We start from the raw sequence: 26,315 nt of genomic DNA, 5'->3' as shown, positions 1-26,315 counted from the left end.
GCTTTTTGCATTTTCTTTGACTGTTGTGTCAATGTTTTCTATGGTATCTTCTGGCCCTGAGATTCTCTTTTCTATCTGTTGTATTCTGTTGGTGATGCTTGCATCTATAACTCCTGATTTCTTTCCTAGGTTTTCTATCTCCAGGGTTGTCTGTCTTTCTGATTTCTTTATTGTTTCTATTTCCATTTTTAGATTCTGGATGGTTTTGCTCATTTCCTTCACCTGTTTGATTCTGTTTTTCTATAGTTCTTTTAGGGATTTTTATGTTTCTTCTTGAAGGGCTTCTAGCTGTTTACCTGTGTTCTCCTGTATTTCTTTGAGGGTGCTATTTATGCCTTTCTTAAAGTCCTGTATCATCACCATGAGAAGTGATTTTATATTTGAATCTTGCTTTTCCCATGTGATGATGTGTCTAGGACTTGCTATGGTGGGAGTATTGGGTTCTGATGATGCCAAGTAACCTTGGTTTGTGTTGCTTATATTCTTACACTTGCGCCCCCCCCCCCCCAATCTGGTTATCTCTAGTACTACCTGCCCTTGCTAAATCTGACTGGGGCCTGTCCTGCCTGTGATCCTGGTTGTGTCAGAACTCCTCAGAGTTAAGCTGTCTCTGGGATCCTGTGATTCTGGGATCCTGGGATCCTGGGATCCTGGGCTTGTTAGAGCGCCTGAGAGTAGAGCTTCCTCTGGGTGTTTTGGGACTGGCTACAGAGTTTGCGCCCAAGATCTGTCTGCTCAAGGTACCAGCCCAGACAGACCAGAAGGAACCTGAGCCACTGGGCTGACAGAGTTCCTATGTTTCTGGTCCCACTGGTCCCAGTTACTCCTGGTGTTGGGACAGATGTGGTGTCCTCCTCACCTCTGATCCTGGGCGTGGTATAGTGCCTGGAAGTGGAGCTTCCCCTGGGTATTGTGGGATTGGCTGCAGAGCTTGCACCCAAGGTCATCTTAGGGCACTGGCCAGCCTCCCCTTCTCTTCTTTTACCCCTTCCTGTCTTTAGAGAGAGCACAACAAATATAAATGGTCCACAGAAAGATTACTTCTTCTCTAGCCAACATGGTAAGCAAATAGGTGTAGTCTAAACTTTAGCACCTTTGCTCTGAGACCCCTATTGGTCTCAAAGTTGTGCAGGGATTACATAGCTCTCACTGTGTTCACTCATGCTCGGTGTTTTAGTCTGCAATGAAATCTCAGGTTTCAGATTTTTTTTTACATTTATTTTATGTATATGAGTGTTGGCCTGAATGTATGTCTGTGCTCCATGTTCAGGGAAGAGTGCATCAGATCCCCTGGAACTGGAGATAGTGGAAGCCACGTTGTGGGTGATTGGAATTGAACCCGAGTTGTCTGGAAGAGCACCCAGGGCTCTTAACCTCAGAGACATCTCTTTGGCTCCCCAAATTCTCAGATTTTAATGCACATTATCGCTGAATTCTGGTCATGTCGAGTCATTAATTGGCAGTTCGTTCTCAGTTGCTAAACCCACATTTGGTTGCAGAACTAAGACCATTGTTAAATAGCTGTTGCCAATGACCTCAAAGTCTCTATTCAAGGTTGACATCTACAGTAATTGCTGTGTTAATTGGACAGATTTAACATACTGATAATTTTAAAAATATTACCTGCTTTATAGACATAGAACTAATGAGTTTTTAGGTTTTATTGCATTGACACATTTTTACAAGATACTATTAATATTGACTGCCCCAGCTTATAAAACTCAGGTATGGGGGACTGGGGATATGACTCACTTGGTAGGTACTTTCCTGTATTCACCCGGCACTGGGAATGCTCCCTGGAGCTTTATAAAGTACTAGGTATGGTAGTGTTCACTGTAATGCCTGCATTTGAGAACTGAAGGCAAGGCATCCGAAGCCCCGGGTCCTTCTCATCTACTGAGAGAGTTGAGGCCAGCCGCCATACTTGAGGCTCTGTCTGAAAGTAATATTGATAATGAATAAGAAGAAGTTGTCAAATACCATTCAGTACTAGAGACCTTTCCCCAACAGCACGGTAACCAGTGTAGTACTTTGTGCGCGCGATAGGAGAGCGAGCTATCATAGTGATGTGACAGACCTCTGAGTTAAGTGTCACTATTTGTGATTGTCACTTGTACAAACATTTGTGCTCTGACCTCTGCTTCTTTCTGTGTAGGCTGCATGTAAAGGTTTGCTAGGTATTTGCCTAAAAATATCACTGAAGCGCTTCAGACCTACTAATACCGGAGCTTCCGTGATACACAATTTTACTTTTCCATGTTATTTTTCATCTGTTTTGCCTTACAAGAGCTGCTAACCATCCAAACCTGTGAAATTTCAAGTCTATTTTCTCTTAGTATTCAGGCAATTCCACAAAAAGTAAATCCCTTTTAAAAACCTGGTATTTAAGCGCCTGTAGAGTACTGTATACAGCAGTTCCCTGTTACTGTGGCCTCTGAATTCTTTTAATGGTGTGTTTATCTTTAAGTTTTTCTAGCTTTTAGTAACTAGAAAATTATTTTTTTAAAGAGCTCTAACAATGTTCTGTGAACTTTCCTTCAACTAGGATGTGAATGATATCTTGCAAGAAAGAAATTTAAAAGTTTTTAGAATCGAGCTTATTTAGTATAAAAAAATCCAACTAGAGAGAGAGAATCAACTTACTTAAAAAATAGGACAAATGCTAGAAGAGAATGGGTAGCCTTCAGCATAGCTCAACATAGCAACACCCTCTAACTTTCTCATTTCAGGTGATGGAGTATGAGAATCGGATCCGAGCCTACTCCACACCAGACAAAATCTTCCGATATTTTGCTACTTTGAAAGTAATCAACGAACCAGGTGAAACCGAAGTGTTCATGACTCCGCAGGACTTCGTGCGCTCCATAACACCCAATGAGAAGCAGCCAGAACGTAAGTTGCTAGTGTGGGAAGCAGGTTTCGGATAACTATTATGGCTTCAACTGCTCCCTTCTCAAGACCTAGTAATTTTCACTGGTCCAGACAATAACTAAAATCACCATTTGACTGTTGAATGTTTGGAATCGGACTCAACTTCTAGTGTATATGTCTCTTTTAGGGGAACTAGCCGAGATAAACAGCATGTGGAAATGTCTTAGTTTTACTGCTGTGAGGAGACACCATGACCAAGGCAACCCTTATAAGGACATGCCATTGGGGCTGGCTTACAGGTTCAGAGGTTCAGTCCATTAACAAGGTGGGAGCAAGACAGGGTCCAGGCAGGCATGGCGCAGAGGAGCTGAGAGTTCTACATCTTCATCTGAAGGCAGCTAGGAGAAGACTAACTTTTTTGCACTGGGTGGAGCTTCAAAGCCCACACCCACAGTGGCACACTTCCTCCAATAAGGCTACACATATTCAAACAAGGCCACACCCACTCAAACAAGGCCACACCCACTCAAACAAGGCCACACCTCCAAATAGTAGGACTCCCTGGGCCAAGCATATTCAGAGCACCACAGGAAGACACACAGCACCCAGTCAAGGGTTAAGGATGCCTTTAGGAAATACTGTGGGGAAGATGACTGAGGAGGGTGCCCTGAGCCTCAGATTCTCTCTTAGAACAGCCACTAAGGAGTGGTCAAGACTCAGTGTTTCTGTGATCCGCAGTCTCATCAGCGAACAAGCAGGGGAGTGCTCACTGTGCAGTGAGTCCACCGGTGATAGCACTGTGGTGGTTTGGCCTACCACAGTCTCCCCAGCTCAACAACAGCCAGCTGTAGGCCAGCAGCCCTGACAGTGTGACTGATTGCCTAGGAGGGAAGGGAGGAGGTGGCCAGCGCAGACCTGGTTCTCAAATGTTTGCTTTGTGCATTCTGACTTACTCAGCAGTTTTCCCTTCTCTGGCTCCAGCATTTAAGTGGAACACAAACTGCAGGAGGACATGACCAAGCATGTCATTTCTGTACAGATGCTTTGGGAGCTCACTGAAGGACTAATGGCTGCAGTCTTTAACAGCAGCTGAGCTGCAGAGAAGACAGAATCTGATTTCTTTTTTCCTCAGTATCATAAAACTTTACAACTTTAACAGTTAGCTGGCCAGACTAACAGAAAAGAAAGTATAATTCATTAACAGGAGCAAAAGAGCCTGGCAGTAGTCGTCCCTGGATATGCCTAGGTGGGGCACCTGCCAGCAGTCAGCCATGGGAGTACAGTAGTCATCCCTGGGTATGCCCATGGGGCACCTGCCAGCAGTGAGCCATGGGAGTACAGTAGTCGTCCCTGGGTATGCCTATGGGGCACCTGCCAGCAGTGAGCCATGGGAGTACAGTAGTCATCCCTGGGTATGCCCAGGTGGGGCACCTGCCAGCATGGGGGCCATTGGAGTTCACAGAAGTTCAGACATCTAGATAACTGAAGTTCTGGTATCTTGTTACCAGTAGACTTGTCCTACACACAAAAAAAAGTGAAAGGATATACTTTATATTGGTGCGAAAGGCCACGGGGCAGCAACTCAAAACCCCACAAAGAAGTAAAAAGCATTAAAAAAAAAAAAAAAGCCAAGTTATAAACCAATAATGACTAAACACCCTGAGTCTATGATCTGTACTCTAAAATGCTCCAGAATCTGCAATTTTTGGATGTCAGTGTGATGCCGTGAGTAGAGAATCCCCCTATTTGACCCAGTGTGAATTGCAGTCAGAACCCCAGTGCACAGAAAATACCAGATAAAATAATTAGCGGGCTGTGTGTATAGGATGTATAGGAAACACAAATGTATTTGATACAAAGTTGCACCTGCCTCTCCACTCTATTGAGTGGCCAGTTCTGCTGCACTAATTGGCTTCAAGAATGGGTTAAGAAGTGAGACCTGACTGTGTGGAGTAGAGAGCTGAGTGCACGCCCTCACCTGGACCCTGTGTCCCTGTCTCACCTCCCCCAACCCCCTGTTCTTCTACGCGGATCCAATGCCTCTTAGCAAGCCTGCATCACTTACCTGTGGAAGAACGCAGGTCTTGATCTGCAGAATTTCTTTCCTCTGCCTTTCAGTGGTTGTATCCCTATGGTATTTATTATGCTTCTTGGTCCTCTGTGTTTCATCTATGTGAAAAACACACAGAAAGTTCTAGAAAAGGACACTACCAAATAACTATGAGTGTTGAAATCGGAAGTATGTATTTTATTGTACCTCAAATGTTCCTTTACTTCCTAATAGATTCTTATATATTCATAGTTGCTTCCAAAGAGTTTTATAATAAGATATACCAAGCTTGTCATTAATGACATTGAACTTTAGATGTAGATCCTTTAAAAATATATCCCTATTTATTTATTTATTTATTTAGGGTATTTATTTATTTATTGAGGGTATGCATACCAAAAGATAAGTTCAGGGAATTGGTCCTCAATTTCTATCATGCAGGTCCCGGGGATCAAACTCATGTGGCCAGGCTTAGTAACCACTGAGCTCTCCAAACCAAAATTCAGATCCTTTTAAGCTTGCTTTGACAGCTTGTTTTGTGACATGAGAGAGAAGAAATCCAAGCATGATTGCATGCAGAAGAAAGACGCTTGCAAATATTTTCCCGTATTTTTATGATAGCAAAACATTTTTATGCCTGTAAGGCAATTACCATTCAAATAAAAGTCTCATCTCTATCAGTGATGTTAAAGGATATAATCTGTATCCAGTGTGACAATGAAAATGAGCCAACACTTTTAAGACAGGCCATGGGAGACCGTTTCCTCACTTAAGGGATATTATGTTTATTCCTTTGAAAACAATTACATTTTCTGGTTGCCCTCATACACTCCGGCATTTAACTCTGTAGCCATTCTCTGTTTGCTTATTTGTTTTTATGATGGTGGGAATTGAACGCAAGCTTTCTGCACACAGCACTTGCACTCTACCACTGAGCCCCGCCCCTCCTCTAATTACCGAAAGATGTCCTACATAAACTGAGTATTTACTGGGAATGCAGTACATGGAGCACCCTTCTCGTTTTCATGGGAAACTAGAATAATGAACGAGTGCTTTTCTTATGAGATTCAGAAGGGAGAATTCTGTACAGTGAAATGAAATCTAACTGGAAAATGGCTTCACTTTCATTTGCTCATTAGCAAGAATTCATTAGTGGGGATGTTGATTCAGCAAAATCAAACATGCTGCTCCTGTGTGAGGTAAAGAGTAAAGGCAGTAGATTTCTGTTTCAAGCCAGTTGGTGGTGGAGCATGCCTTTGATCCCAGCACTTGGGAGGCTGATGATCTCTGTGAGTTCAAGGCCAGCTTGAACTACAAAGCAAGTTTTGAGACGGCTAGGGTTACATAGAAAAACTCCGTCTCAAATCTACCTCCCTCCCAGCTCCCCCACACACACACATACACACTCTCGGGTGGGGGGATGCTTCAGGGCAGCCACAGGTACACAGTGAAACTCTGGCTCAAAAATAAACAACAAAGACTGACGCCACCGTATCAGTGCGGAAACAGGCCCTGAGAAGGGAGTTGCCAGGGTCACCTGGCTCAGGTGTGTCAGAGCCTCTGCCCAGGTCACCCAGCTCTGGCCTAAGGAGGAAGATCTTTGTCACCCACAGGGTGGAAACTGGCTTCACTTTGATTTGCTCATTAGCAAGGATGTTGATTCAGCAAAATAAAGCAGGCTGCCCCTGTGTGAGGCGAAGGGTAAAGGCAGTCGGTTTCTGTTGCTTAGATTGCTGTCTTCAGCTCCAGCCAGCCATTCCGATTTCAGCTTTGTTTTGTCATGATTTCACACACACTATATTCCAGGGTACCCAGAGAATCTAAATCTGTGTGAGTCTTAGCTTTAGAACTGTTTAAAATAATAATCTTGGAGCACAGACTCTCCAAAGGCCCCCAAATTAAAAATGAGCTGATGAGTTTCAGTGAAAAAGTGACTAAGAATACTTGTGTACTAAATATCAAAAATGTATATAGAGAGGAGCCGTAGGTAAGTGTGAAGCACATTAAAAGGAAAAACACATACTGTGCTCCTTGGACCCATGTCATCCTCCACCGTGAAGCTGATGCATCACCACCTTAGCTCACACCTTTAACCCTAGCGCTCGGGAGGCAGAGGCCTGTGGATCGCTCAGTTCCAGACAACCAGGGCTACACAGAGAAACACTATTTCCAAAACAAAAACAAAAGTCTTTCTCACAGCCATTGTATGATGCAAGTAACCAGAAACATGGGATGCGAGGCACATAACGGTTCCATGAGACAAAGGAGTTTGAGGCAGAGCACAGCTTACCCTGTGGCAAGTCCTTTCTACTGAATCAGCCCGGCTGACTTTCTATCTTGTGCTTCCTCTACACAGGAGAAAAAAGTGTGAATGGAGAAGCAGGTCTCACTGCATAGCTCAGGTACCCTGGCCTCCATGTTCCCCTTAGGATCACACTTCACAGTTTTAAGGATAAGCTTTTCTATAAAGAACACTTTCAGGGCTGGAGAGATAGCTCAGTAGTTAAGAGTGCTGACTGCTCTTCCAGAGGTCCTGAGTTCAATTCTCAGCAACCACATGGTGGCTCACAACCATCTGTAATGAGATCTGATGCCCTCTTCTGGTGTGTCTAAAGACAGCTACAGTGTACTCATACACATAAAATTAAAAAACAAACAAACAAAAAAACCCACTTTAAGTCAGTGACACATAACTGAGTCTGCAGTACTGTTTTTCTCTGTGTACCTCCTGTGTTCTGCTTCTGTTGAGTTGTTGGTTTGTTCACAGAGTTTTGCTGTGTCTGCTTTTCCTTTTGATCCCCTGCGGTACCGATTCCTATAGAGCAGACCAACTGCTGCCACCCGGTGTTTCCTTACAGCCCACAAACATAGAGTGATTTGTCCATTTTTAAGAGGGAGGAGGAACACAAGACTCTTTAGAACATTTAGAAATTAGATGCACTTTAGATTTCATCGTTCATAAGAGGTTGTATGGGCACAGCACACTCATTCCTTGGGTGGCAGTTTCGGAGCTGGAAGAGCAGGGTGACGTAGTCATGACAGACCTTAAGCTTATGGCCTGTAAACTTGAAGTGTTCACTTTCTGTGATTTCCAAAGGGGGGCGTGCTAGCCCTTGGTGCTGGGCATCGTGTAGGAGTTAACCCTGGGCTGCCGGAGTATGTTTTTACAAAGTTAATGTCTCATATATTAGCTTGGACATCTAGTACAGGGGTTTAGAAATCTAAGCACATTCAAAACAGTACTTTTTTTTTTTTTAAAGACATTTAGAGCTATGACTTGCTGTTGTAAAGGGGATAGCCAATTTTTTTTTTTTTTTTTTTTTTTTTTTTTTTTAATTTGCCATAGGATAGGGTCTCACTCTGTAGCTCATGTTGGACTTGGAGCAAAGTTTGTGTTTGCTTTAAAGAACAAATAGTAAATATTTAAGGCTTAGCTGACTCAACGGCAATGTAATAAATACTTCTCTTCTCCCTGGGGATCTAAGGAAAAGAAAGACACAGTGAGTTGGCTGAGCATGGCCTAAAGGCTGTCGCTCACGGAACTGCCCCTCCCGTGAACGAGTTAGGATCGGATGACATGATAAATAGTGTATCTGCAGTACTGTGTGTTCACCAGCGCTGGCTCGCTCTTAACTGCTGTGATTAGCTTAACCTGCTCACATGAAGGACCTCGAAGCCTTTGGGGAGTGTGGCTTAAGGCGAAAAGCGATGTAAACTTGCAGTCCATTTAGAGGGTCTGTTTGGGTTAGAGACAGCTGGTGAGTTGTAATTACTCAAAAGTATAGAGTTTAAAGGATGGCCCCAGGGGACATGCCAGGCTGGATGGGGAAACCCCACAAAGCCTCCAGCCCACGTCAAGGCCAGTGAGGAAAGCTGGAAGTAGGACAGGTGGCCGTCCCCAAAGAGCACACCAATTGTCCCTGCCAGGTCAGCCCTGAAACGTACATACAAGTAACATATGAGCTAAACGGATTCTATTTAGGAATATATATGTATATACACATATGCTCATGAGAACTATGAGAACAGAGGCTATGAATTTGAAGGAGAATGGGAGGGGCATATGAGAGAATTTGGAGGGAGGAAAGGGAGGGAGAAATGTGGCAATTAGATTATAATCTCAATTTTTTGAAAAATTCTAAAAAAATTTTTAAAAGTATTGCATTTAGATATCTGGTAGCCATTGTGACCTAGATTTATTTAAGCATTATCGTTTTCCCTTTGTGTGTATTTATGAGTGTATGTATACACATTTGAGCATATTTGTGTGTATATGTAGAGACCAAAAGTCAACTTAGCGCCATCCACCTGGCCGGCCCCCCTACCGCCCCAGCTCTGGATTACAAACCTGTGTAGCCACACCTACCTTTAGCATTATAATTCTCATGAATTTTGCATGCCAGTTCAAAGTACCACACCTCCACCCAAGGTTAATATGTATGAGATATTGCTGAAATCTGAAACTTTGATTATAAAAAGATTAGTGCTTAGTAAAGACCAAGAAGTACATGAGCAAAGGACATGGAAGCTCATAGAAGATAAAGTAGGTTAGCGTTCACACACTGACTGAAGGAGAGACGAGCTGTAGCACTTAAGATCATGGTAAAACCCTTAGTGTTCCAGATGTTTTATAAAACCTTAGGATACTGAAATTTTATATTCTACACTGACAGCATCTTGTGTGAACCCAGAAAATTGACTTTGTCTCATTATAAAAGACTTTCATGTTTTTCACAGTTTATACATTCTGAATTTTCTAAATGGCTCCTTGTGATAATCCACTTTACCACCCCTGCCTTTGAACAATGTGACATGCATAAACTGCTGAGCTTGTGGGTAAACGTCCTGCTCTGTTGCTCTCAAGATTGCCTGTCCCTACAGAAGTGTTGTGGTCCCCCACCCAGTGTGAATTGGTGTGATTTTCACACTAGGATGGCTTGGTCTCCTGGTTAGTCATCTAAGCAGGTGACAGGAAAGATTGACTGAGGAAAGCAGAATGCTTGGGAAGAGGCATAGACCTGAATGTGAAGCCACTGTGTGCGTGTGCGTATATGTGTGCGTGTGCGTGTGCGTGTGCGTGTGTGTGTGTGTGTGTGTGTGTGTGTGTGTGTGTTTAGTTTTCAGTAGCTCTTTCTTGCTCTGTATTCTTTTGTTTGTAGGTTGGTTGGATGGTTGGTTGGATGGTTGGTTGGTTGGTTGATTGGTTTTTGAACTGAGGTATCCTGTGGTCTAGGCTGGTCTTGAAGCAGATGGGGTGGTTGGGGAGGGCCATGAGCTCTGAGTGTGGAAACAGTGCCCGGTACAGATGTGCACCACCGTGCCTGAGTTCAGTTCTTTTATTGCAGAGCTTTGTTCTGTCTTTTTTAATAATGCCATTTTGAATATAGTGATGGTTCAAATTAGGATTGGTTTCAGATTTTCCTTTCTGACTATCTGTTTGCTTTTATTTGTTGATTTGTTTGTTTCCCAAAGGGAGATATAGGCAGCCCTCCCCCTAAGGTCCCAGTGACAAGCCAAGACCTGATTCTACCAGAATTCACTGGCAGTTATTGGCTTCCTTGGAGTGTAAGTGAGGAGTTACTTACAGAGGTGTGGGGGTTCCTTCCATCCGAACAGGCTGCCAGTAGGGTAGCCTTTATCCAGTAGGGATGAGGGCATTCCCACAACTGCATAGATGGATCCCCACTTTCCAATCTCCCCTAGAGATATGCTTCTGCATCCCCAGGATGCCATGTATAATTAAGCATGTAACAGGGATATGGAAAAGCTGGAGACTCGGGGAAGGATCTTCCGGTCTTCCCTACTACTCCGCAAGGGTACACCAGCAGACAAGTCCAGCTGGCATAGTCCCGTTGTTAGGAGTGCAGCAGAGTTCCCAACTGCAGTTGCTTGGCTCAGAGGCAGTCACTCACAACAGCCACCTAATTATTAGGAGCTAAGATGCAAAACAAAGCTCCTGATGCTGGCACCATCCACGAGCTGTGGTGAGGTTGTGAGCCCAGTGTGGAGACTGGCACATGGGCCTTCTTTCACACTGGCACCTTACTGCTCTGATATAGGTACAAAGAGTTGGTATCTGATGCCAGCATTTGTACTTCGAGTTTGAAAATGGAGCAAAATAGTCATTCCTATGTGGCTGTGGATGAATGTTGTAGCTAAGTCATCTAGTACATTAAACTGAGTAATTTAAAACAAAACCAAGAGTTGTCGTGTATTTCTGGTGAGTTATGATTGGGGCTAATTCTCTTCTCTCTCTTTCAGACTTGGGCCTGGACCAGTATATAATAAAGCGCTTTGATGGAAAGGTAAGCACATTGGCACACAGATGGCCGAATTTGTACTAAAAAGGGTTTCAAGTTCCTCTAAAATCACGTGACAGATCTGTGACTGCTGTTGAGCTGCTGAAGGAAGATCATTTAGGTTCTGAGGCCTGCGTTTTTCAGGAGGTCCTCCACAGGAAGTCAAGCCAGGGGGTTTGCTGGGGTTGTTGTTGCTGTTGTTGTTGTTGTTTTAATTGGTTTTCCATGTAAGGCAATTCATGGTCTGTCATATATTGAGGCTGAATTCGGTGTTTACTGACTTTGGAATATTAACACAAAAGTTTTTCATAAAGATGAATGAGCACCCCTGTATTTCACTCACATTTCATATAGATGCTACCTGACTGAACCTTCTGACAGTTTGTAGCAATGATCCTAACTATGAAACTGTAATGATCTCTATAGTGCTTTTGTAGCAATTATGAAGAATTTTCACGTTTGTATTGCATTGTCAATTCTTTACTTTGTACCTAATGAAGAAATCACATTATGCTATACCATTCTTAGTCATTGAAAAGGAACCTTTCAATTTTATTATTATTACCTCTCATAAAGGTGCCAGCTCAACATGGCTTTCCCTCTCAGGATAAGTTCTTCAAAAGGAAGAAGAAAAGTTTGTACAGGGCCAGAATGAAAGGAAAGGGTCAGGTTTGAAAATATGTTCTGATTAAAATATAATTATATGTCATTTCCGCTTTCCTTCCCTCCCTCCAACCCCTCCCACATGCCAGGCCTCTCTGTTTGTTACTGGTACGTGAATGGATAGATGCATACATGTGTAAATACAGTGGCTGGATCTGTTTAGACTTCCTTGTATGTAGACGGTCTCAGGGCTGACCACTTAGAACTGGCTAACCAGTTCTAACAGTTCGAACAGGCTCCTCCCTGTGGGATGACTGAGTCCCCTCTTTCAGCAGTCCTAACTGCCTGTAGTTCTTTGCTTAGGGAGGTTTCTTCCTTTCACGAAAGCACTCCGGTCTTATCATCTATTGCATTTCAGACCTGTCTACTCAGAGGCCTTGAGTAAAGAATACTGACGTCTGTAGCTGATACTGCTTGAAGAGTATGTTTTATAGAAGAATGGTATTTTTAATATTCAGACTAAGATTAACAGTTCCAAAGCTTCAAGTCTTGGATGACTTCAGATTTTCTCTGATGATAAATTTGAAAAGAAAAAAATGAAACAAAAAACCAAAAAAACCAAAATGCTTTACAGCATTGGCTATCTAACAGATTATTTTATAAGTAGCTTGTCTCAGGGAGTCACGGTGCGTGGCAACAAGCCTCATGACCTGAGTTCTCTTCCCAGAATGCACCTGGTGGAAAGAGAACTGACTCCTGCATGTTGTCCTTTGACCCCACAGACACACTAGCCTATACAGAACATATATGAAGCACACATGTAAAAGAGTAACAAGTAAATGTAAAAAATTCCTTTAAAAATTAAATAACAAATTTGTTAGTACTATTAGAAATATGATAATATAGCATATAGAAATAGAGGGATTTTACCTAAGATTTGTTGCTATAATCACTTCATGTGCTATACATTATTTTTTATTAAAAACTATAATTTCCATTTGATTTTTTAGCATGGAGTAATTGCCCTATAAAACAAAATATTTATTTCCAAACAGAGGTTTATTTTACAGTAGTGTCAAATGTGTAGTCTTAGTTGCTGTGTTTAGTTGGTATGATGTATTTCGTGTAGTTTATAGTCTCTGGGTCCCTTTTTGTCTTACTCCTTCTGCTTGGCAGTCTAAATACAGAGAGCTGCGCCCTGCACTTTCTATTCCTGTAGCGTGTAGTAAGCAGGCTCTTGGGATCAGATACGGTCACGTTCCCTTCAGATGCGGAGGGGAAGAACTTCGTGCTGCAGATGTGATTATTTCCTGAGCAGAGAAGCAGAGATGCTGTTGCTGAGCTTTGGTGTCACCCGGCCTTCTCTCCCGAAGATGACTAAGTTCTTACCCTGTTTCCAAACACAGCAGCAGCAGCAGCAGCAGCAGCAGCAGCAGCAGCAGCAGGCTCCCATTGAAACAGACCAGTCACCATCGCCCCAAGTCTCATTCCTCTTCCCTACCTAAGCTTCCCTCTCTCCCTCATCTTTTTCTTTCTGTCAGTCTGTCTGTCTTTCGAGTTTATGATGGGGATTGGGATTGAACCCAGAGCCTCTTGCATGTAAAGTCAGTGCTCTACCACTAAACTGCAGCCTTGGCCCAAAGGCTTTTTAAAAGTTATTGGCATGGCACTGGCTTCTCTCCCGCCCTGCAGGAGTCCACTGCACTTAGCTGACTCTTTCCTTGGCTGTAGGAGGCACTTCAGTTTTATGAGGTCCCACTTGTCAATTGATGGCCCTAATATTTTCACCCTTCCACCTCTGAGAAACTTAAAATCAGTCAAGTCCACATTCTGTTGAATTAAAATATATAGTCAGGTCTTACTGATGCTAAATACAGATAAAAATAGGCAGAATTTTAATATTTTTGCTTCTGATTTATATTTTCGTTTACCCACCAGTGACATCTATAATAATAGGATGTATCTCTTATATTTTCCTTCTTTTACAATGAGGAGATTTTTGAAAAAGGAAGGCAGGAGAAACTGGATTCATTCCAAAACAATGAATGAGCTTGTGAACAAGGCTTCTTGAAGCCTGAAGCTTGTACAGATATTTCAACTACATATTATTGGGGTGTGAATGGGAAATGAGGACATGACCCTCCCAGGTGTGGCTGGGGAGAAGGTTTATTGTAGATATGGGGGAATGCATAGCCAGATGCACCTGGGAGAGTCCAGACTAAACAGGGCCAGCAGACTGAATTGGGCCAGGAGAAGAGGGGTTGGGGGGGTGGGAGGGGGGTCGTGAGAGAGAAAGGACAGGGAACAAAGAGAGAGAACACCTGGGAACATGGGGAAGAAAGCAGGAGGCTAAGGTCCCAAGAGAAGAACCAAGCCAGAAAGCAAACAGGACACAAAAAAAGACATGCAGCCAAAATGGCTGGGTTTTATAGGAAAAGGGGCTGGGGAAGCAAAACTCAGGGCTGGAGAGGGGAGGGTATGCCAGCCAGGATGACTCTGTGACCAGCACTTATGAGTAGGGACTTGGGTGGGCAGACAGAGTCAGCTTTGATATGTTAAACAGGTAAGGTTCAAGACCAGCCTAGTCTATGTAATGAGTTACAGGCCAGCAAGGTCCTAGTGAGACCTTGTCTCAAGGAAAGAAGGAAGGGAGGGATGGAGGGTGGGCAAGAGAAGGCTGTCCCTGCTGATACATAATTACTCCTCACTCATTCCATCTGTAGGGTCACTTGCTTGAACAGCGCAGTTTAAATTTTACAAGTTAAGAGACTAGTGGGCAAGCTAGGTCACTAGACAGGTCACACAGTAGGGGGCCCATGGAGCTGTCCTGGGTGCAGTGTTCCACTTTTCATATACCTCTTTTAGAATTTGACCTATTCGTAAATAGTGTTAATTCCAAAGATGTGAGAGACACCACCTCCTCAAATCATCATGGCCAAATTAATTAAAGTGAGCAGTTAATTAACGCAAGCTTCATTATGCATGTGCATGGGCTACCTCCTCCTAAGGCAGGGTACAAAAGGCCAGCCTTGGACATGTGGAAGACAAGATTTTTATAGCTGAGGGGTTGGGGGTTCCAAATGGGGGATTTGGCAGCAAAATGGGTGGAGTTACAGGAGCAGAAGTAACAAGGCGGTCTCAACAACTCTGAAACAGAGGTGGGGTTGCAACATGGTCATAAAGCAGTCATGACAACAGGTGGCCATAAGAACCTTGTAAAGCAAAGGCATGGCCATCGTTTCCTGGAACAGGCAGGATAAAGCCCTTTGCGCTTAAGATTACAGGTGGGACACAGCTAATCCTTGAGAAACAGATTTCACCATAAACAGGAAGGAAGGAACAATTTGTCATAACTACAGGTGGTCTTAAGCCTAAAATGAAGGCAGGGCGGTTCATCAATGAGACTTTTTTCTCAGCAAATGTTCTTGCCTTATTACTGTTTGAATAAAAGTAATGGCAGCGCATGTACACACACACCTCACACATGTGAACGTGCACGTGCGCGTGCACACACACACACCACCCGCATGTTTCTTTCACTTTCAGTTTGGTGAGGTTAGTATGCTCTGCCCAGTTGGTGATAGTAATGTTTTTTGGTTTGGGGGTTTGGTTTGGGGTTTCAGAATGGTGGGTCTTAAGGCAGGTTCTCAAAGGATTGCCCAGTCTGGTCTTAAGTTTGAGCTGTCCTGCCTCTGCCTTCCAGATAAAGCACAGTTAGGAACCGATAATAAATGAAAAAATTTCATTTCAGGAAAGAAAATATGAAGCATACAAATTTAATAACTGGACTTAGAAACTAGAATCAAGCTCACTGTTCTGTGTCCTACTGTTTCATAATGTGGTCAGTTGGCATTTTGGAAAGTACAGTCTGTCTTTTTATTGTCCCTGTCACTCTCTCTTTTGTTTTTTTTTTTTTTTTTTTTTTTTTTTTTTGGTTTTTCGTGATCTATCCGTGTGGTGTGTAAACTGGATGGTAATCAGGCCATTTGAGTAAGATGTTGTTTCTGATATGGACAAAACCAAGCATTCTTTTTCCCAGTACTGATTTGCTGTGTGTGGGATGGAGCATCATTTGAACAGGACTGGTTATGATAATCTTTTCTTCTGAGCCAAAAGCTCAGGGGGTAATTGAATTATTACAGTGAGCCCAGGTGCTGAGCCAGCATCTCTGAAATCCTCTGGGCTGGCTGCAGGGGTACACACTCTAGCTGGCTGCTAGAACATGCGCTCAGCCTGGGTGTGGCTCTGAGTTCAGTCCCTAACACAAAAGGGGAACAAAATGTTAATTCTTTGACACTTGCTAAAATTTCCAATTTTTTTCTCTAGATATTCCCATCTTTTCTACTCAAAGGTTTTAAAAATCACTTCCATGTCTATTTTTCTTACAAATTAACTTCGGTTATTTTTTTCCCACACAGTATCACTAAATAATAACAACCAAATGTAGCTTTGGCGTGTGACCTCTTTCTTTTCTAAAGCATTTATTTCCACGGTTTGTGCTCCTGCATCTGATAGTCATGTGTAAGTGACCAGTAGATGTTATAAAGCATGCTGACCCAGGGTGAGTGATATACTCTGTCACTTGTCCTGTGTCCTAGCGTAGCGTGGTGTGCAGCAGAGCTAGAGTGTGGGCTTCAAATTGTCATGCCATCATTCAGACAGGGGCTCTTCTGCACAGCTGAGAGGCAACAGCACCTTTAGCTGAGTGTCTCCAGCCTTAGCAGAGAACTGGGACGGACATCGAGGACCACTCGTAGCTGTTTTGCATGGTTATGAGCCTGTACTCACTTTATGGAAGGACCTCCTGCTAATGTGTACACCACTTTTTGTGGTTTTTAGCAGCCCCATACCCTGTGTTCAGTCACCTAGAAAAGTCTCCCTGTGCTGTCCTTGACTGGTTATTTTGTATAGAGACTCCATTTGCCCAGGGGAGACTCAAGCTCAGTGTTCACAGGAGCTCACCCCTCTCCACTCCTCCGTGCCTCTGCAGCCCCCTCTGCAGACATGTAAATAGCTAGTCATACCTGCTTTTCACTCAAGAACTTTCTTAAGGATAACTGAGCTTGATTTGAAAATGATGGTAAGTTTCAATCAAGTTTTATTTCACAGCCGATGAAGTTTACTTATTTAAAAAAGCTTCTTAAAGCCACTTGATATATGGAGTGGGGCCCTGCTAAATTAACTGACCTGAACTTCCCTCAGAGGCAGCCAGCATGGTGACAGTCTTCAGGACACCCCTGATTCAGTGGAACATAACAGAAGGTTCAGGTTCCCTCCTGAACTGCTCTGCTGAATGGCTACCAGTTCTCTGACCTCATCCGGATTCGGTTGGCTGTGTGTTGGTGTGAGTGGCCCAGCAGGCAGTTTGCCGTAAAGTTGAAGCTCCATCCCATTAAAGTCACAAGGCATCCTAATAGGAAACTTTCACTCCAGAACTGTTCTGACTGTCGTGGGGGAGACAGAATTTTTACAACTTTCTTAAAAAACATGTTGACCCATGCGTTCTCTCTGATTTGGTGCTGAGAGGTTGTGTTGTAGATCTTTGTTTTCTTGTGCCTCAGGGGTGATGTCTAGAATGTTTGCGTGTGTTTGTTTTTATATTTCCAGGTTTACAGTGATAATTTTCACAGGTTGTTATTGTTCCTTCATATGTTGCGTTTTGTGATATATGTGTTTGATTTGAGGGGCTTGTTCATATAATCACTGTCAATTTGTTTTTTCTTTCTCTCTTCTTCTGATCAGGAATTCTGGCAGGTACTGACCCGGCAGCATGTGCTCTCAATGACTCACTGCTCTGGAATCCATAATAATGCTGCAGAGGCAGAGGGAGGGTCCGTGCATGCCCCTGGCTTCCCCATTCCCTGCACCATGGTTTTGATCCTTGACTTAAATTTCTTGCTTTATCTCTAATATGACAATTCAAACACTGCACGGTCCTCAAGAATATAGAACCCACTATAACTCAGAGGGAAGTTTTATCAGTAGCTGTTAGCACACAAGGACAAGAAACTTTTGTAGGCATTGCACCGCAGCAGATTTTAATGAATTGGTCATTCAAATGATGGTATTGTTTGGGTCATTTTGTTCCTAAATATCATAGGAACACAGGAATACAGTTTGAGTGAATATGCTCGTTTTCCTTTGGAAATTTCTTAATCAGTGCAGAGATAAGCTGTTGCTTGGTTGCTCTTTGCTCAATAAAATAGCTTAAGAGGAAGGAAGTTGGTGGCACATTTAGACTTCCTTATTTTGCCCCTCTGAGCCAGGGAATGACTGTCGCTTGGGAAAATAAGCAAACCCATGGGAAGAATATGCAGGTAGAGCTGGACAGGAGATGGCCAAGGACAGGCAGAACACGTGCTTTTAAAATTGATTTCTGCAGGGACTCTCAACTATAAATTATACATTTTTAAATTTTATCCATTTAAAATTATTCTTGCATTTTTGATGGTTAGCTGTAATAAAAATCTAAATTCAACTTAAATAGCAGCCTCATTTGATTTGAAGTAATTGGTGATATAATTAATGAAGACCACAAGGGTAATCTTTCTTTTCATAGTGCATTGCCCTCTGTGCTTCTGTTTTAAAATGGGGTGGATTTTAGTAGTTCCACATAACTGTAGCATTAACTGTATTCTGAAACTAACTTTAAAAATTGCATCAAAGGAATTCACTGTTTCAAATTTCAATGCTTGAAATTCTGGGGATTTTGTTTCAGAATAGCTAAAGTACGAACAAGTGCTAGCCAGAGGAAAACATAGCTATGCTTAATCTCCTAGACAGAGCAGCTGCCTACCAAGAATAAGCCCTGCCCTGGGCCTTAGCACTCCAAATCTTTAAAAGAAGAAAAGAGAGTTGAGGGCCAGTCCCACGAGAAAGCCCTTCCCATGGCTCTCAGTGCGGTTGGGCAAATGGGAGGCAGCTCAAACACCTTTTCTCCTCATTAATAACCATGTGCTTTTCGATTTGAAAAGACTTGCCTTCCAGAGAGATCCATATAGCAAGGAGTGAGGAGAAGAGGTAGGAATTAGTAAGTGCTAGAAGTCTCCCGGAGCCTGGAGCCCTCAGTGCTCAGCACTGTAGTAGTCAGCGCCACTCCTCCAGGCTTTCAGTACACCAAGTACGAGTTCTGCTTGACTAGGTTGGGAATCAACCATCACACCACTTGCTTCAGTAGCACAGACACTGAAATCCGAGTGAAGCAGGTTAGTGCCGTGGCCTCTGTATAAGGAGGAGCATGTACATTTTGAAGCAGCCTGTATTTTTCTATCCATATTTTCCTGAACCTTCTATGAGTTTCTAGAATTCGTATCTGAATGCAGTATGTAGAAACTGTTTCACTAAAATTAAAATTTGAGATGTTAAGTACTTTTCAATCAGTTTTTACTGCATCCTTCAAAATGAACTCATATTAAGCATAGGCTTTTTTTCTAAAAGATGCTGAGGGAATTGTTCATATTAGCTTCTAGAGACAGTGCTTGTCTTGGGGACACCCGTAGTATCTTTTAAGCCCCCCATACAAGCAGCAGTCCCCTCGTTAGAGAAGGCGGGCCCTTGCTTATCCTTCTGCAGGATCTGCCCTTTGCATGCTGTTCCTACTGCCTGTAGAAAGCCCAGCACCATGGCCTGCTAGCAGAGTGCACTGTTCTTCAGGCCGGCTCACTGATGACATCAGGCACTCAGTGCACTGCACTGCGGGTATCTGAGGTCTCTTTCCAGTCTCTGGAGTTTTACCACTCCTAAAGTCTGTGGATTTAACAAGTTTTGGTTATTCAGGTTGAAAACAGAAATGATAATGCAGTCATTAAATCCCCCCAAAGGATGTCATTTACTTGCTTGCCTCGATTGCTCAGACTCCTACTACTACATCTCTTATTTTAGGTTATGTTATGTTTGACCTTGAGATCAACCAAACCCATCCAATGCTCCATTGTTGATTTGAAGCATAATCCTAGCTGGCCATTACATCTCTGACAACGCCCCATTCTTGGCTTTTCATCATGGAACCATGTTTACTGCTCACTCTGACGTCAGAGGACTTAGTTCTAAACTGACTTCCTTTTTCATATTACTTGATTATGAGCATGTTTAAGGCCACACTTTCATGATCCTAGAAGAGCTACTCAAAACAAGCCGCCTCCATTCTGTAGATGCAGGCCCTCAACTTGTTCTAAGTGTCTGCGATGCTCTGAGGTTGCGCCAGAGTCTGGGAAACTGGTTCTTTGAGAATAGAAGCTTTAGGAGTGTGGAAGAACATTTTACTTTTGAAGTGATGCGCTTTGAAAATGAATGGAGTAGACACTTGGCTAAGTCAAGGCACACTTAATCATTGGTTCAGCTTGTCCTCCAGTTAGCTGAGCCCCAAAGCTCCACCGTAGTGAGCTAAGTCTTCCTTTAAAAGTTTCCAGCCCTCAGTAACATATTCAGAAATTACAAATATGGACGCCTGTGTGCCCCGTGTTGCTCATAGCATATAAAACACAAAGGTCCATGATAGGGCTGTGGAGTCAGGGCACAGTGGGTCCGTTCCCTTGGGCAGTTATTTAAAGTTTCTAAGCCTGAGTCATCTTGGATAGAATCACAAGTATTGAGATTACAGGTATGGCCCACCACACCTCAGTTATACAATGTCAGGGATTGAACCCAGCATCTTCCAGCTGAGCTACATCTCCAGCCCCATAAGTCTTTCATGAATAGCTCTTAATGTTTGGTCTCAAATTTCAGACTAAAATTTTTTTCTCACAGGGCTTCCTGAGAGACAGTAGCTGTGTCAGTCAAGGGTGTGAGCAGTGATTCTTGCAACGAACTATTTGTTTTTCCTTATGTGTGTCCCTTGCTCTGTTTTCTCCAAATGGGAGAGGATGAAATTACTATGTTGACTTAAACTTTCCAAACATATGCTTGAGATTGTTTTACACAGAGTGATAAGGCCATTTATGATAACTAAGAGACTACAACCAAGATGGCCGCCACGCTCAAGACTGCTGGCGGGCGGGACTTGTATTCTAGGGAGTTTGTGTTCAACACTAATCTATTTGTGTGACCAAAGTTCAGAATTAAATTCTTAGATTTAGGTAGCAGGCTATCAATAACGATCACATGTCTTTTGTCCCATAATGGAGCTGATGTGAAGTGAACATCAGACATGCGGTGCCAGCACATCCATCCAGTTATCTCCCTTTTAGAGTTTCCTCCTCCACCAGATAGTGAGGGCTCATAAGTCATTTCAATATAGTTCTGCCCTTCGCTTGAACTTCACTCCATCCCAGTGGGTTTATTTGAATCCTTTTTACTGCTTTTAACCATCTCATCCACTGCTGCTGTAGTTTAAGCATCTTCATGACAATGTTTTCTCTGAGGCTAACTAGTAGTAAAGTAAGGAGAACATCTCATTCTGGTATCTGGGTTGTTCTCAGAGCTTATGTGATTAGAATTGGGACTGAAAAGAGAGCTGCTTTCTGTAGTTGGCATGCACGTCATCTTCAGCACCCCCCTACCTCGGCCTGTTGCACAGTAATCTATGTTGCCTCCAATGAAGTAGACCTCTAAGAAGCTGGGACGAGAATCTGAGTCAGAAAGGGGAAAATCATAAACTACACTGAATTGGAAACATTTAAGCTTAATTTTTATTTGGCATGCATCAAAGTCTACCTTTCTACGCAACTGGATGTGGACCAAATCAAGAGTGACATATTTTAGCTGTGCAACAAGTTCTGTTTGATTGAGAATAATGTGACTGTTTAACATTAACGTTTTCCCGAGGCTTTGGAAACTCTCTGTGCACCAAGGAGATAATGAAGTGTGAGGTTCACTGCTTGAGAGAACCACTGAGCTTTCTCTAACACTCCCTCTCCCCCTGTAACTCCAGGTTTGGAAATGAGATGCCAAAACCAAGTTTCCTGGAAGCAGTATATTACTGTCATTAAATTTTAAAGTACAACTTCAGATATTACTAGAGGAGCTTGAAATCCCTTTTAGCAATATAGAGAAATATTGATTCTCTTTTTTCATTTTTACAGTACAGGTGATTCCTCCCAGGCTCTCTGCACATGCAAGGCGGATGCCCAGCCACTGAGCTACAAACCTTGCCTTTTTTTTTTTCCAAGACAGGGGCTCACTCTATAGCTCTGGCGGTCCTGAGACTCACTGTATCCCACACTGGCTTGGAACTCACAGAGATCCGCCTGACCCTGTTTCCCAAGTGCTAAGGATTAAAGGCATAAGCCATTACACCCAGGACCTTTTTAAATTTTGAGATAAGGTCTTGCTAAATTGTCCTTATGGGTAACTCATAATCTGTCTCAGCCTCCAAGTAACTGAGATTACAGGGTGCGCCATCACACCTGGCAAGAGACACTGATAATAAAATAATCCTTAATAAGTGTCAGTATTAAAAAATCAAAAAACCCTGGGCGGTAGTGGCGCACGCCTTTAATCCCAGCACTTGGAAGGCAGAGGCAGGCGGATTTCCGAGTTCAAGCCCAGCCTAGGCTACAAAGTGAGTTCCAGAACAGCCAGGGCAATCCAGAAAAACCCTGTTTCGAAAAATAAAAAAAAAAAGTAAAAAATAAAAAAACCCTTGAGGTTCGTGGATGATGACATTTTTACTTATGTAGCAGTGCTACATGCTCTTCCTTAAAATCTTCTGAATCCCACAGATAATTTTAGTTTATAGGCTGGTACCCACGTACCTCGTCTGCTCAGTCTGCTCAGTCTGCTCAGTCCCAGGACCTTTTTTTGTTTTCAACTCCAGAACTTGAAAACTGGATGTTAAGTAGAAAGAATGGTGAGGTTAATTGGCTCCATCTCATTGAGTCCGGGAAGAGAGAACCAACTGCTCCACTTTGATCAACCCTGTGAGGAGCCGGTTGGGAGTCCCATGGCCCTACACGCTTCACACAACTCTAACCATAAGTTTATGAGACCAGTCAGAAGCCAAAGGGTGGGCACTTGAGCACAAAGCCATCCAACCCAGTTAAACTCAGGGTTTTAAATTCACTGTGAAGTACAGCATTCCCATGTGTGCAGAACAGTGTGCTAGTGTAAAACTTGTTTTACATAACAAGTTTTTCACTTGTAACCAAACCTAAAAGTTCAAGTCTGTAGTGGAGGCCTGTAATCTCTGCTACTCAGGGGGCTGAGGCAGGAGGATCACACTTGGAGGCCTGCCTAGTCCATAAAGTAAGATCAAGGTCAGCCTGGTAGTTTCCTGAGAGTCGGACTCAAAATAAAAAATGACGTCTGGGGATTCCACTCAATAGTGTCCTGCCTCACACATACAAAGCTCTGGGTCCAAGCCCCAGTAAACACACGCAGACATGTAAATCAGGGATCTATAGATGCAGCTTCACCTCAGTGGTAGACACCTTGCCTTGTAAGCCCTACTTTTTGATTCTTTGGAGGGGAGGGAGGGGGTTCAGAGTATGGTACCATAGTACAAGTGACATCAAAGCAGCCCCCTTGAGGTGGGGTTTCTTAAGGTCTACCATGTCAGTGTCTTTCTTACTGATCTCAGGTCTAGCTCTGCTCCTCATTTTGAAATGAGGCTGGGTTCTAAGTGATCTTTTGTTTGTGCATGTCCATGAGCTTGTTGTTTTGAGGCACTCTACAAGATTTTGTCATTCAAACAGGGACATCTGTCACAAAGCTGAATAGAAATGTGTTGACCCACATTCTGCCTCACACTTTGAATTTCAGAAATTGAAGTGATTGATTGGAGGAGGATTTGAGAGGTCATTCCTGCATTGTGCAGTGTGGCCCTGGTACCTCAGAAGCTGCCTACAATTGCAATTCTTTTAAAACTCTACTCAGGAAATTTTCACCATACACTGAAATGGCTGGAGACCTCCCTTGGGAACCTAAAGGCGAAAGATGATTCTCCCAGACACTCACCGAGTTAATATTGAAATACACCTAATATTATAGCATATGCTCTTAGAAGACAGTTGGAGCATCTTCAGAATATTTCTTTGCACTCTTAAATAGAGCTTCAATTTCCTTCTTAACGTTTTGTCTGTTATCTTTGTTATTTAAACTGATTTCCTACTCATATTGAATTAATACATCTTCTTTGGATTTTCCTAGAAAAATTACATTTCAAAGAGAAAATGATAAGGAACCTTGTGTTTTCCTTTAAAATGTGCCTCCCTTTAGCTCTTTGTGCAAACAGATGATGTTTGCTTAGGGCAAAAAAAAAAAGACTTATAATTTAGTCCAGCATAAACATTACCTGGGAGGTTAAGCAAGGGAACACTTTGGTAGCATTTTCCATTGCAGAATTGGACATTGATGAGACCGTCGGTGTCAGAGGCACTAATCCGAACCCTCTCTCTTCTGCCAGCCTTCCACTTTTATTTTCCATCTTTACCATACTTGGGCTTTTAAATTTTCAAGCTCATATCTCTGTTTTCATAACTTCCCTCTGTCATGGACAATTGGCTTGAGGATATCATCTATGTAAGCATTAGGTCTTTTTTTTTAAAGAAACCATCTAAGAAGAGCCATAGGCACAAAACAGCCTAGTAATTGACTTCCTAACACTCCTCCCCTCTTTTTTTTAAAATACATCATCTCACTATGCACACCAGGCTGGCCTCACGCTGGCAGAGATCCACCTGCACCACCACTCCCAGCCCCGCTCCAAAATCTTGACCCAGCCCTTTGATGCTCTCTTTACTTTAATTTGAGACACCAGATTTGCTGGCTTTATGATACTGTTGGTGTCTATGACTAAAATATCCTAGCTTTTGTACAGCTCTTCTACAGAGCTTTGGGTGTTTACAGAACTGTATCTCTGATAAAGGTGTGGTCCTACTGTGTGCTGGCACACTGATGGATGTGCCATCATGAATGTACCCCAGCTGTTCTTTAACAAGCGAATGTTCAGAAAATATACAGACGGCTTCTGTTCCCCCTCTTCGCGCCCAACTCTTGGAAGCTCTGATGAAGTGTGGACTTTGACTGCAGAGTGAAGAGCTCCTGATCCCACGGTGCATCCCAGGGCAGGAGCTGCTTGCAAATCTTTAAGCATTGCTCATTCCTGTCACCTTGGAAGAAGTGCTGTGAGGCACATAAGTTCTGCGCTCCCTCTCCAGCACCCATGTATGCCTGTGTAGTATGCCCTTGCTCTTTTCTCCCCTCCCTGGACACACCCTCCTGTCCTGGGTCCTTGTTTCTTGCATTTCTTCTTACTTAAGCAGCTTGGCCATCCTCTGGGCTCTCCCGCTCCCTCCCACAATAGCAGAGGTCTCACGTACAGCTACTCTGACAAAAAACCCTTTCCTCCCCTAAGGAGCAGAAGATGTTAAACCCAAACCTGCACTGTTAAGTGAGCTGGCTATAGCTCACAAGTGTAGTGATGAGACCCTGTGAAGACTGATGGTCTACAGACTGTATAAGTCTCTAAGGATGAGGATGAGCCCGACTTGTGCCTGCATGTACCTCTCAAGCTGCCCTCTAACCACCAAACATCACGACACTAGAATAATCATAGGCCTACAGAAAATAGCATAGGTTGAGGATCCAGAAGTAAACTGGATATCTGGACACAAAAGAATAAAGTTGACGGGTTTAGAAGATGGCTCAATGGGTAAGGGTGCTTGCTGCCAAGTTATGTGACCTGAGTTCAATCCCCCAGAATCTACAGAGTGGAAGGAGAGAAGTTCTTACTCCCAAATGTACACCATGACATGTGCACACACACACACACACACACACACACACACACACACACACACATGGACACATATTAGTAAATGAATATAAGGAATGAAGCTGGGCTGCGCATCTTAACTTTATATATAAAAACTCTAAATGATTCAGTAAATTTAAAAAAGGAATTGATGCTTTCAGACTAGAAAACAGAGGTAACTTTGTTACCTTGGTTTCAGTGATATAGTACTAAGTACAACATGAGATAAAATAAGAAGTGAATTGAACTTTACCAGCAAATCCTTAGATGACTCAAGAAGCATTACCAGAACGGTGGAAACCAATATGAAGGGGGAGTGAAGGTTGCAGCCTCCAGCGTGTGTCAAGGACTCTTACAAGTCATCTAAGCAAAGCCAACTAAAAGATGGCACAGGCCTTGAACAGACGTTCAGATGACAGCAAGCTATGAAGATAACACTAGGCACAAGGCAGATGCCCATCAAAGCCACAGTGAAGCCAGGTGTGGAGCCTACCTGCAGTCCCAGCCCTCAGAAGGCTCACCTCAAGCTTGAGGCATTCCAGAGCAGCCAGGACTTAGTAGTGAATCCCTGTCTGGAAGAAAAGGAAACCTACATCAAGGTACCAATTCACATCCATGAAGACAGCTGCAAGGATGAATAGAAATTGGAGCCTCTTATGATGCTGGGCAGGGGGCGAGGGGGACGAATATGTGCTAAAGCCACTGAAGGAAATGGTTTGGCTGTCCCTTAAAACGTAAATATATAATTACCATGTAACAAGGCAGTTCTACTACTGGGCCTACATTGAGAGAAGCCAAACTA

The 26,315-nt window shown here is 43.1% G+C and overlaps 1 protein-coding gene across 2 annotated transcripts in view; it reads left to right on the top strand.

Annotated features, from left to right (window-relative positions):
• The window catches only part of Micu1 (mitochondrial calcium uptake 1), a 157,405-nt gene that overhangs the window by 37,493 nt on the left and 93,597 nt on the right, over positions 1–26,315 (top strand). The window contains exons 4-6 of one of the 2 annotated variants that reach the window (XM_031348479.1): positions 2,730–2,892; positions 11,183–11,226; positions 17,566–17,577. In XM_031348479.1, the coding sequence (XP_031204339.1) occupies positions 2,730–2,892; positions 11,183–11,226; positions 17,566–17,577 (219 nt within the window). The remainder of the gene's footprint in view (positions 1–2,729; positions 2,893–11,182; positions 11,227–17,565; positions 17,578–26,315) is intronic. The other variant, XM_031348480.1, reaches the window with a different exon arrangement.

This window comes from Mastomys coucha, unplaced genomic scaffold, assembly GCF_008632895.1.
Source record: "Mastomys coucha isolate ucsf_1 unplaced genomic scaffold, UCSF_Mcou_1 pScaffold3, whole genome shotgun sequence".
Lineage (NCBI taxonomy): Eukaryota > Metazoa > Chordata > Mammalia > Rodentia > Muridae > Mastomys > Mastomys coucha.
This window is presented reverse-complemented; position numbering and strand designations above follow the sequence as displayed.